The sequence below is a fragment of the Amphiprion ocellaris genome, chromosome 10, assembly GCF_022539595.1.
Source record: "Amphiprion ocellaris isolate individual 3 ecotype Okinawa chromosome 10, ASM2253959v1, whole genome shotgun sequence".
Classification (NCBI taxonomy): domain Eukaryota; kingdom Metazoa; phylum Chordata; class Actinopteri; family Pomacentridae; genus Amphiprion; species Amphiprion ocellaris.
This window is the reverse complement of record NC_072775.1, coordinates 31651495-31665043: the sequence shown is the minus strand read 5'-3', so window position 1 is coordinate 31665043 and position 13549 is coordinate 31651495. Positions and strand designations below refer to the sequence as shown.

At 43.1% G+C, this 13549-nt stretch overlaps 1 protein-coding gene across 1 annotated transcript; it reads right to left on the bottom strand.

The window, feature by feature from the left end:
- Positions 1-789: 789 nt before the first annotated feature.
- On the bottom strand, positions 790-12181 carry LOC111575889 (zinc finger protein 391-like). Its single transcript, XM_023281297.3, has 3 exons — positions 11896-12181; positions 10275-10607; positions 790-2627 (listed from the first exon to the last, which is right to left on the bottom strand). The coding sequence occupies exons 1-3, from the start codon at positions 12065-12067 to the stop codon at positions 1675-1677; spliced, it is 1458 nt and encodes a 485-aa protein (XP_023137065.1). The 5' UTR covers positions 12068-12181; the 3' UTR covers positions 790-1674.
- Positions 12182-13549: the final 1368 nt, after the last annotated feature.

Sequence of the window (13549 nt, the reverse complement as noted above, 5' to 3'; positions counted from 1 at the left end):
GCTCACAGTTGTTTCAATTATCATGGAAAAAAACAACCAGAACTTTATTGAACATGTATTAAAGACATGCAGCGAGTTTCCAACTTGTCTGTTTTCCTACTTCAACAAACACCAGTCTCTCATTTTGTTTCATGTAAATTAAATCAAACAAGTTAAGTAAGTCGGTAAACTCTTGGCTGTTCATTCATTCAACTCCTCATATGAAGTCAAAATGCATCAAGTTATCAGAACGCATGATTTCAAGTTCTGAAATGATCAGAAAATAACTAGACATTTAAAATTGAAAGGAATAAATTCTGCCTGGGTTTAAACCACGTCACAGAACTGGAACAGCTCTTTCAACAGTTTTTAATGACCCACTCTGCTGTTCTGGTGATTTTCGTCCTGACTGCTGCTCTCGACACTGAATCAGAGAATCCTTATATGGCATCTTGAACAGTTATTTTAAAAGCCAAATGTAGAACAAAACAACCCCTCCAATAAAGAGCTTCTCTGAAGAATGGCAGAACATCTCTGCAGACATTTGTGCAACGCTGGTGTCCTCCATGCTGAGGATGATTGAGGCTGTCGGCTAATATAAAAGTGAACATAGGAAATTTAATTTATTAAATCTAAATGGTTGTTTTTTAATGATATAAAACTGTTGAATATTATCATGCAGCCCAACTTTGACAAACATAAAACAGCATGAGATCTCACTTTGGTGTGCAGGTTGATTTTTGTTGCAAAACTTAAACAATCGTCTAATCGATATATTAAAAACACACAGAAAAGAGAAAACAATGATAATAAGACTTTGTTTCAAACAGTTTAAGGTTTCATTTAAAAACAGACAGCAAAATTTGTCAGTGACAACAGAATTCAAAAAACAACCACAGGAAACTATTTCATTTTGGGGTTAAAATTCTTCACACAAAGCCATGTATCATCAACATTTTATCAGCCAACCAGACTGAAGCTACCAACAAAAATGAACTGAGGGAATTGAATAATCTGTTTCTGTGGAGGTCCTGAAAAAGTACAATACATAATGATTGATAATTACATAAAAAATCTTCTCATTCCAGCACTCACAAAGCAACGCTTCAAGTGTGTTACATCAAAGTCATCTGATATGAACAAACTGTTGGGAAGCAAACTGAAGTCTGTATGAGTTGAATTTTTAACTTCAACTGTCTTATAGAAAGCTGAAGCTTTATCTGATATGAAACCAGTCAGGTCTGTTACTTCCACATTGTACTGCATTGGAGACTGGTTTAATTTATTTTTTTTAAACAAAGAACCACCACAGAAATACAGACTGAAGTTGAACTGGATTGCAACCAATTTACATACACATGAACTGAAGAATTACGAAAATAATTAAATAAAAAAATTATGCCGACGTGTAAACTCCTTTTCACGACATTAAATCTCAGCAACATCATCCCTTTCCACTCAGCTCCAGCAGAAACTGATAACCAATGAAATAAACTATTAGGCCGTTCCTCAGAAGTATGACGTCTCCAGTTGTCTCTTTCGTAAATGCAATGTGCTTCTGGAAGTCGCCATGCATCCATTGGACAGGTTGGCAGATTCTTAAAGATCCATATGTCTCAGACTGACATGCAATAAACTCAGAGACTCTACAAGACCTACTTTTACCCTGAATGATGTTAATGAATGCGTGTTCTACTAAGCTTTGTTCCCACCGTTGTTCCAGGACGACAGCTTTTCACCTGTGTGAGTTCTCCTGTGACTAATCAGATGACTGCCTTGACTGAAACTTTTCCCACATCTTTCACAAGAATACGGCCTCTCACCTGTGTGAACTCTCATGTGGACAGTCAGACTACCACTGTAACTGAAACTTTTCCCACATGTTCCACAAGAATATGGCCTCTCACCTGTGTGAGTTCTCATGTGGACAGTTAGCTTACCACGTTCACTGAAACTTTTCCCACACGTTTGACAAGAATATGGCCTCTCACCTGTGTGTGTTCTCATGTGGACAGTCAGATGACTACCATGACTGAAACGTTTCCCACATGTTTCACAAGAATACCGTTTCTCACCTGTGTGAATTTTCATATGGACTTTCTGCTGAGACCATGAACTAAAACTTTTTCTGCATGCAATGCAAGCATTTGGTTTTACACCTTTGTGGATTTGGTGATGTTTCTTGATTTGGTACTTAAAAATGTTTCCAAAAACATCACATTTTATAGATTTTTCACTTGTACCAACATCACAGTGATGTTCTGACAATGAAGACTTGGCTACATTGCAACTGCTATGACTCTTTGGCTTCAGTGCTGCAATTCTAGTTGAGCATGAGTCTACATGCTCGCTTCCCTCCTGATGTGGGGTCACGGTTACTGGTGAATTGTAAGAGAGGAGGTGGTTGCTGTTTGGTTCTAGTTCACTGAGGTCATTGTCCATATCAGTTGAAGTCGATAGAAAAGTATCAGTCGCTTGCTTCATCACAATCTGCTTTCCCTGCTGACTGGTGCAGAGTTCCTCCTCTTCCTCTTTTATCTCTGAAGGTTCTGCCTCTTCCCGGTCCAAACGAAACTTCTTCTCCTTGTTACAGAGCTGCTGATTAGCGAGACCATTCCCCTCTTTACAGACATCTTGATGTTGGTGGTCTGAAGGGACAATAAGGCACATGAAAAAAGTTATTAACATGAAGATAATGAAACAAACATCTGAGAGAAGATGTTTAATCTCCTGACCACCAGACCGGTCAGATTGTTTTTAATGTGTATTGTCTATATATGAAATAGTCTGGGAGCCCAGATGCCCTACCATGCATATCTGCACTGTGACTTCATGCACTGCAATGTTTGGTTCCTGACAAGTATTGACTTACTCCATTATCTCTGGATTCATTTTTGATCACTTTTCATTCCATTTGTTGTTACCTTAAGCCATGTTCTGGCTGAGTTAAGGATGTTCAGTAAAGGCTTTTCAGTAAAGGATGAGGATCCATTACGGGTGAAACCAGCAGATTTGACAAATTTTCAGATTTTACCCCAGAAGTGGCAGATACAATATATATAGCAAAGTAAAAAAAATCTTTGTTTGAGCATTAACATTTCTTGACCGTATCAAATTTTTTGGAAAGATATATTTCAACTTTACATTTCAATTTCTGTTTTGAATCCAAATTTAAATTTATTGTTCATTAGTTAAGAGCTAACAACACTTAATCTGGTATTTACACATGTAACAATAATATACTTGCATGTTAATGTTTTTCTTTAATATGTTTTCAGATACCCATAGACCTGCGCAGGCTATCCTGCTGATAGTAGAGCAGGTAACTGCAAATTTCAGGAGAATCGTTCCTTTCCTTAAACAACCACCAAAATTGGCACACATACTCCTTGGGGATTGCTCTTTTGACAAAACACATTAGCCACCTAAAAATTCAAGTTGCCGGCCATTTTTCCAAGATGGCCACCATTGAATATACAGAGGTATTGCATTTCGCAATAAAATCACAGAGACTTGTCCCATTTGAATGATCTTGGTGTCAAATCATACACCTTTGACTAAGTAGAATCTGAATTTGGAACCATGTACCTACTCACTGGCTTCCTGGTACCACACTATCAGTCCCAGAATCCTAATATTCTGCTAAATTAGAGGTTCATGTTACATCTGACTCGGCTAAAATGCATGGTAGTGTATATCATAGTGTTAGAGGTTTAGTATGTGTAGCATCTTCCTGTACAAGGCTTCCAAACAGGACATGACACGATGTGGTGGGGGACATTGAGAGACTTGCAGCAGAAGGTGTAGAGTAGTAGCTCAACAGAGTGGATGTCAACAAACAACCAGAGCAGTGTGCTCTGGTTGTTCGTTGACACCGATGCTGTGAAACTCAGCATGGGGTTCGGTATCAGCAGGACGGTGGCTGGACAGGAGCCCTTGTGGAAACAGGGATAGCATCTCCTTGAACAGCAGATTCATTTCTGCATCACTAGGACACGGCAGATGCACCAGGTAACAGCATGCAATCTGCACAAGCTTCTCAAGGCAGCCCACATGGACTACTTGAAAGAGACAGATGAACAACCCAAAGAGGTGCCTAGCTTCAAGGCTTGGTGTGAGCATCGCAAAGTCCCCAGTTTCATTTCTGGTATATGGTGCTGTCAGTGGAAGTGGTGATCCTCTTGTTGATCCAATCATTCAGGAAAGCCAACTTCTTCTTGTACTGTCAGTCACTGGCTAAGCTGGTATCGTACTTCTTTGCCAACAACAATGTAAACTATGCATAGTGGCTTCCGATCCACTACAGAGACACGGTGACCCTTGAGCAGAAGCATACTCAGCTGGCTCAGGAGTGGAAACTTTGTTATGCACAAATTGAGCCAACAGTTCTTAGCAAAGGCTATTGACCAAGCTCATGAGTAGGCCAACACTGCCATCAAGGTAGACCTGGGTGTGACCGTACATGAGGAGGAGTACAGAGAACTCAAGCAGGACTTTGTAGACTGGTGCCTGCTGAACTGCCTCCGGATCACCGTGGTGAAAACCAAGGAACTAGTGGTGGATTTTAGGAGGAGCAGACACACTTTTCCCTCAGCAGTGAAAATCCAGGGAACAGACATTGAGATTGTGGACTCCTACAGGTACCAGGGTATTCACTTAAACAATGGACTGGACTGGACGGCTAACACCAATGCACTCTTCAGGAAAGGTTAGAGCAGACTCCACCTGCTCAGAAAACTGAGGTCCTTTGGGGCGCAGGGAGCACTTCAGACGACCTATGGTTCTGTGTTGGCATCAGCCATCCTGTATGGAGTGGTCTGCTGGTGCAGCAGCATCACGGCTGCAGACAGGAAGAGACTAAACAAACTGGTAAAGAATGCCAGCTCTGTCCAGGGCTTCCTCCTTGATCCTGTGACAGGAGGGTGATGACAAAGCTGTTGTCTATCATGGAGGACACCTCCCACCCCCTGCAGGAAACAGTAACATCATTGGGCAGCTCCTTCGATGACAGACTGCTTCACCCGCGGTGTCTAAAGGAGAGATATTGCAGGTCCTTCCTTCCTGCTGCAGTCAGACTGTACAATCAACCTGCTCCCAGTAGTTCAGTTCACCCACTAACGAACTGCAATAAATGTAAATAAGGCTGCAGCTAACGATGAATCGATGAATCGTTTGAGCATGATACGTCATCAAAAACAGAAGTGAGCGCGTAATGCAACAGAAATCACCGTCCAAGCAGAGCGCTGAACATGGACAGACATCCGCGCTGTATCGTGCATGTATAGTATATGCATATATTATATATGCACGACACAGCGCGGACATCCACGCTGTGTTGTGCATATATATATGTAGGTTGCAGTGCACCGATTCATTGGATTGCAGCCCTAAATGTAAATAAGGACAATTTCACAGAAATTTTTTCTGGAAACATTTTTATTCATATTTATTCTATGAGCAGAAAGCCATCAGCACTGAGAAGATGGATGATAGCTGGTACTGAAGTCAGCCACTTGGTTGCACAGTATGAGGGAGAATGTGGGACCAAAGAGGGTACTGAGCACACCAGTCACTATGAGGAGACAGAACGAGCACAGAGTGTTTCTTGATAAAGTAGAAAAGCTGTCAGAAGCCATGAAAGATTTGATTTGGGCAAACCTTTCCAGGAGGAGAGTTGGGACCTGCTTTCACTTGATACAAAGGATATTGCTCACACACTGCCGCCAAGCTGACTAGCACATAACTTGAGGAAGGCAAGGTCTGTTTCTAGGAGTTTATGAAGGGACTGGAAAGGGAAAAAGAATCCACCATCTATGAAACAATCAGGAAGAACAGGGTTGACTTTTTCCAACAATTACCAGCATCTGTTGACTCTTCAAAGCAAAAAGTGCTGAAGGAAGACTGTCAACTGTTCTCCAAGCTGTTCATATCATGCCAGAACAGAGAGTGTGACTTGAAAGAGGTCTTCCGTAATGAGAACCAGTCACATCCTGCTGCCCTCAATGATGGTGGAAAGCTCCACACCTGTCAGAAATCTCACCTCACTACCATTCTTGAGAGCCAAGTTACTTACCCCTGAGGCAGAGCCAGACGCCAACACCATCATCACTGATGCAGCGTTGGTGAACAGTCTGCCCCAACGGAGTTCAAAGACGATCGAAGAGTATGCAATGCTCGATGTCCTTCCTACAACACAAGCATCCTCTGCAGGAGAACAGACATTTTGTTTGATGGCTACCGGCCATCTAGTCTGAAAGCTGAAACTAGATCAAAGCAAGGGCATGTGGTGAGACGCATGGTGACAGGGGAGGGCAAAATTCCCTCAAACTGGTGAAACTTCCTTAGAGAAAATGACAACAAACCTGAGCTGTGCAACTTTCTGGCTGATTAGATTCCACGTGTGGCCACACCAAATGTGGTCACTGTGACCAAGGAAGAAGATAATAATAATAATAATAATAATAATAAATTTTATTTATAAAGCGCTTTTCCAAAAACTCAAAGACGCTGTACATAAAATACAATAAGATAAAACAAAACTGTTAATTAAAATCAGTAGATAGTAAAACAAGTTCAAGATAAAATACAGAATCACTTAAGGAAAGCAGATCTAAAAAGGTGAGTCTTTAAAAGGGATTTAAATGTGGTGAGGTTGGTGCAGTCACGGAGGGCCTGGGGGAGTGAGTTCCAGAGTGTGGGGGTGGCAATGGCGAAGGCTCTGTCCCCCCAATGTCGCCGGCTGGTCCTGTGCGGGATGGAAAGGAGGTTTGTGTGGGAGGAACGGAGATTCCTGGGGGGGGTGTAGGGGAGGAGCAAATCGGTAAGGTAAGAGGGGGCAAGATTATGGATGGACTTGAAGGTGAGGAGAAGCAGTTTGTACTGGATGCGGTGTGAAATGGGGAGCCAATGGAGGTTCTGCAGGACGGGGGTGATATGGTCGTGAGAACAGGTTCGGGTGAGGAGTCGGGCAGCAGAGTTTTGAATGAGTTGAAGTTTATTGAGAACTTTGGAGGTGGAGCCGAAGAGAATGCTATTGCAGTAGTCAAGGCGGGAAGTGACGAAGGCATGAATGAGGGTTTCAGCGGCTGAGAAGGAGAGGAAGGGGCGGAGACGATGTCGATTTGTGAGATATGATGTGAACCAGGTGAGGGCGGTGCCGGTGATGTTAATGGAGGATTGAAGGCGGGACAGGAGGATGGAGTGATTGATTGTGTCCAATGCTGCAGAGAGGTCGAGAAGAATGAGGATGGTGACTTGTCCAGAGTCTGAGGAGAGGAGGAGATCGTTGGTGACCTTGAGGAGAGCAGTTTCAGTGCTGTGATGAGAGCGGAATCCGGATTGAAAGGTTTCATACAGGTTGTTGGAGGTGAGATGAGTTTTCAACTGGGCAGCGACGACACGTTCTAATGTTTTGGATAAGAAGGGGAGGTTGGAGATGGGCCGGAAGTTGTGAGGGGAGGTTGGATCCAAACCAGGTTTTTTGAGGATGGGGGAGACAGAGGCGAGCTTGAGGGGTGAGGGGACACAGCCAGTACTGAGGGAAGTGTTGATGATGTTAGAGATGAGGGGGGAGATAACAGGGAGGCAGTTTTTGAGGAGGTCAGTGGGGATGGGGTCCAGGCAGGATGTGGAGTTTTTAGTTCCAGTGATGAATTTGGGCAGGTCCAGGGGGGAAACGGGCGAGAAGTGGGCCAGGGGGGGAAAGTTCAGACGGTTTGGTGGAGGAGAGGGGGGATCAAGTGAGGTGGGAGAGGTGACAAGGCTGTTGTGGATGGAGATGATTTTGTTATGGAAAAAAGAGAGGAATAGGTTGCACTTGTCGGTGGTGAACGAGTTTGAGACGGTGTCCGGGGGGGCAAGGAGTTTATTGACAGTTGAGAAGAGGGACTTGGGGTTGTTGGAGCTGGTATTGATCAGGTCAGAGTAGAAAGTGGACCGTGCAGATTTCAGGGCGTCTTTGTATTGTTGGAGGAAGTCGGAGTAGGCTTGGCGGTGAACTGTCAGGTTTGTTTTCTTGACAAGACGTTCCAGCTGTCGTTTATGGGCTTTCATGAGGTGGAGTTCGGGGGTGTACCATGGAGCAGAGTGGGAGAAAGTGACTAATTTGGATTTGAGGGGAGCAAGCTGATCAAGACAGGAAGAGAGAGTATGATTGTAGTGGTTGATGAGGTCAGTGGGGTTATTGAGTGATGGGGGAGGGGAGATGGACAATGCAGTGGTCAGTGAGGCGGAGAATACAGAGGGGGAGAGTGATCTAGTGTTTCTAAAAAAGATTGTCCGTTTTTCCTTGGGCAGGGGGGTGGGGAGGCTGATGTCCATAGTTATTGCTAGGTGGTCAGAAATGGAGAGATGACAGCTGGAGATATTTAGGACTGTAAGACCAGAGGAGCAAACCAGATCGAGGATGTGTCCATGGTTGTGGGTGGGGAAATTGACATGCTGGGTGAGGTTGAGTGATTGTAGGAGGTCTAGGAAGTCAGAGGCAGATTTACTGTGAAGGTTGTCCATGTGAAAGTTGAAGTCACCAAGGATGAGGACTGACGGAGATGTAGCTAATAGCTGGGTGGCAAAGTGGGAAAAGTCAGGGAGAAATGAGGGGTTTGGTTTAGGTGGGCGGTAAATGATAGCAGTGACCATTGGGGTGGGACCGGGTAATTTAAAAACAAGGTGTTCAAAGGAGGGGGAGGCAGGGATGGAAAGTGGGATGGTTGTGAAGACCTGTTTGTGGATGACTGCGATGCCGCCTCCTCGACCTTCTGGGCGGGGTGAGTTGAGGTACGTGTATCCGGAGGGAGTGGCTTGGTTGAGTGGGTAGAAGTCCAGTGGTTTGTGCCATGTTTCGGTTAGACAGAGGAAGTCCAGTTTATTGTCCAGGATGAATAATTGTAGAATGGGGCCTTTGCTGGTGACGGAGCGGGTGTTGAAGAGGGCAAAGTTCAGGTGAAGTGTGGATGTGTGATTAGGGGAGGGCTTCTGGGGACAAGGCTGTGAGGTCCGTGGAAGTGGGCGAAGGTTAGCAAAGTGGCAGTTTCTGAGGGTGGGCTGCCGAGGTGGTCTGAAGCTGATGATGGTGGGGATTTGGCAGCTTGTTGAATTCTGGTAGAGCGGGGGTGACGGGCAGGGGGAGCCAGAGGGGGGAGGCAGTGGGTGTGCTGGAGGGGAAGATGGGGGGAGTTCCAGGTGGGGACAAGATGCTGTCAGCAACCGCATTATCAGTCTGGCTGGGGTGGCACCGTGCAGTCATGAAGAAGCTGACATGCAGATCTTTGTGCATGCCAAGCAAGCAACAGAAGCAGGCAGCAAAGTCATAATGGTCAAAGCCAACGACACAGATGTTGTCGTCATTGCAGTCAGTGTTCTGCAGGCACTTCAGGATCTAGGTTTGCAGCAGTTCTGGGTTACCTTTGGCCAAGGACAGAACCTGAGATGGGTTCTTGTACATGACTTGTGTTGCACTCTTGCAGAAAAGAGCAAAGGGACACACTTCTTCCATGCCTTCACTGGCTGCGATGCTGTTTCAGCATTCCATGGCAAAGGGAAGAAGTCTGCTTGGCAAACCTGGGATGTTTGTGATGAGGCTTCTGGTGTCTTCAGCAAACTCAGCCAGTACCCACCTGTAGTGGATAATGAACGACAGAGCCAGCACAGCTGAAGGTGTCAATGATGCGAGGTTGGACATGGTTGCTCGGAAGCAGAGGCCATATGAAGCCATCCCTCCAACCCGAGCAGCGCTGAAGCAGCATGTGAAGCATGCTACTTACCTGGCAGGCTGCATGGAAGGCCATCTGGGCTCCCGGACTAAAAATATTTGTTTGAACAGTGTCCTTGAGTGCCGAGAAAGGTGCCTTCAAGTAGAATTTATTACTATTATTATCAATATGAGGAAACAAACATCTGAGAAGACCTTTAATCCTCTCACCCCCAAGCCCTGTCTGGGCAGTCACATTTTTCCTCACAGTGTGCTCATCCTTAACAGCAATATAAAGTCTTGCACCTCTGTGAAAACAGCACAACCATGACTAGAAGTAGAGAAAGTTCTGAAATTACACCTGTGTAGAACAGCACAGTGCTGGCATAAATCTAAAAAAACAAACAAAAATGAAACAATGGCGGACCCGTTGATGTATCCAGGCAACGGCGAGGTGGCAAATGGACAGTTCAAGTAAATATCAATGAGTTAAGATGCAACAGCAGAATTTCTGTCTGAAAATAAATGTAACCCAGAGCTCTAATTAGGATGTTACATAAGTCACATTCCTGTGTTAGTTCATTAAGACAATCATAGTTTGACATACCAATTCTGTGTAACATTATCCGTGGTTTCCAGATCATATCCACCTGCCTGCGCCGATAATCGATGTCTTCATCCAATTGGCTGAATCGTTTATCAGAAAGTCCAAATATTTCTCCAGATATTTCTTCACATTTGGAGTTGCGCTGAACCAGTGTATCAGCCTCTTGCATCAGTACAAGATGCTCTCCCTCCTGACTGGTGCACAGTTCCTCCTGCTCCTCTTTCATCTGTGGAGGCTCTGGGTCCTCCTGGTCCACACTGGAGTTCCTCTCCTGGTTGCAGACATTCTGCTTAGCAAGAACATTCTCCTCCTGGACATACTGCTGCAGATGGTCTAGAAGACAAAGGTTGAAAAAGGTTGCTAAAGGTGACGATATGTGACACACATCAGAACAAATATCGTTAACTCTCTGAAGCCCAAGCACTGTCTTGGTAGTTTTTGCTCCTGTCACATTTTTCCTCATTGTGGGATTATTTTTCAGTGCAACATAAAATCCTGCACCTCCATGGAAACAGCACAACCATGACTCGAAGTAAAGAGAACTCACAAATGTCTTCTGTGCAGTAGGGCACAGTTTTGACATCAATTCTGATTAAAATTCTTCTGCTTCCGACTGTTTGTGAGCCATGCTGCATTGATGTTTTTGACCTGATATGTTTTTTTGAAACTGTTTTAATAGTACTACAGGTCATCTTACACTGTAGCACACTAATATTCCATCCTATTTATACTGTACGATAGTCTCAATATATCATGTAAACATGTTACACTGCTGTAATACCTGGAATCAATGAATGTAATTGTGTCATTTGAAACTGTCTGTCTTGCAGTGAACCTTTGTCATTTCACTGAAAAATGATAGAAAGCAGATTGCCTGCTGGTGTCCCACTGTTTCATTTGGATTTTGTTCTGTTTTACTCAGAAATGGTCACTTATATATAATAATTGGAAGAACATGATCTCTAATACTTGGTGGCTTAACAGAAATTATTACTGCCATAAGAAATTGTTAAAGTCACGTTTTCCTTTGGTAATATTTTGGTCTCTCATCCACATATAACATGTTTTATTTTAATGTACATGAAATATACAGAAGAACTTTTACATTGTGCAAATGTACCGATATTTACGAGATACATACTGGTCAAATACTAAGAATAATTGACAAGTGATTGCAAATAACTGACCAATTACTACACATAATTGATCACTTAGTACGTCCCAAGTAAGTACGTAGTAATATATTTGTCAGTGTGTCAGATTGAATGAGTTGAGTTTGACATGGAGGAAAAGCTAAAATGATGGAGACATAGATAGAAAAGGCAACTTTCACAAACAAAATACCTTTCTGTACATTTCATTTGTATTAAATCACCATATATCACGTAGGGATGATGCAAAACGTGTCTTTCACACTCCATTAGGACAATTATTTTTATTCAGCAACCAAAGTGATTTGATGTTTTCCTGATGTCTTTGGGATTATTATGAACCCTGAAATTTAAAGACCACCATGGAGTCGGTATAGAAATGTGAAAGTTATCCTGCTGTTCATCCACACAAACCGCAGCTCCTCACTTTACTTCTATCAGTTCATTCAGACCATCACACTTCCACAAACCTGTTGTGTGTAACTTTATCTCAGGTTTCCAGATGTTATCCAGCAGTCTGCGCTGACGATCGATCTCCTCCTCGTACTGGACGATGGTTTTCTCAAACTCTGTGAATATTTCTTCAGCAGCAGCAGTTAGTCGCTGGTTGATCAACTCTCTCAGATTCTGGACTGAACTCATCTTTAAGTGATAAAATATTTATTTGAGATAAGACAAAACAACGGTCCGTAAAAACTTTTACCCATCAATAGACACGAGCAGCTGTTTCAATAAGCTAAGGCTAACAACAGTTAGACTTCACTTCCGCCGGATGTTGTTTTTACTTCCTCCGCTTTCAAATTAAAATATTCTCTTGAGAGCACCTGATTGAAGCAAAGTTTCAAAAATAATATGAATAAAAATAATAATAAATCATCACAAGCCATGAAAGTTAAAGTAAAAATTATTCAAAGTACAGAAGTCTCAAAGGGGATTTTTGTTTAAATGTAAGTATTAATATTGTCAGTCACGGCACAGTATACACACCCCATGTATACTCTAACATAAAATGGAAATATGTACAACATTGTTAACCAAATTAAGTAATTGTATTCCAACTCTAATAGGCTGATGGGGATTTTCTTCACTTTATTGTCACTATTATTATTACTGTAATGGTTTATTTTTTTAATTGTGGATGATGCTTTTAAGATAATTACAGTTTAAATGACATAAGATAAGTAAAGACAAGGAACTTATGGCGGAAGTGTCTTTGTTCCTACTGCAAATTCAGCCTTAGATTTCTTACATTTGGCTGCAGATTTGGGTTCAATCCTGCTTTGTTTAGCATCCAGAGATTTTCAAAATGGATTTCATCCATGGAGTCCTTCATAGTCTGCACAAAAGCTTCAGCTAAATACACAGTTAAACTTGATTCATACGCATTTAAACTGATAAAACTAATTATGTAAATATTAGCATGCATTTCCCCTGTCAACACACAATGACAAAAAAAAAACAAATATCTTTATTGCTTCACAGGCAGAAATGTCAGATTTTTGCTTCAAATAAATCATCTTTATGGTGAAATAAATTAAACAACTGTCTAAACAGGTTTGGATATGAATACCAAAATGTTACAATAGCTCTGACCCATCAAGGCATGGACTCCACTAGACCCCTGAAAGTGTACTGTGGTATCAGGCACCAAGATGTTAGCAGCAGATCTTTCAAGTCTCGTCAGCTGCGAGGTGGGGTTCACCAGACTTGTTTGTCCAGCACATCCCAGAGACGATCTGGGGAATTTGGGGGCCACTTCAACACCTCAAACTCGTTGCTGGGCTAATCAAACCACTCCTGAACCATTGTTGCTTTGTGCATTATCCTGCTGAAAGAGGCCACAGCAATCAAGGAATACCGTTTCCATGAAAGGGTTGTACATGGTCTGCAACAATGTTTAGGTAGGCAGTACATGCCAAAGCAACATCCACATGGATGGCAGGACCCAAGGGTTCCCAGCAGAACATTGATCAAAGCATCACACTGCCTCCACCAGCTTGCGTTCTTCCCAAGTGCCATGTGTTCCCCAGGAAAGCAACGTAAACACACCTGGCCATGCACGTGATGTAAAAGAAGACTTGATTCATCAGACCAGGCCACCTTCTTCCATTGCTCCAGTTCTGA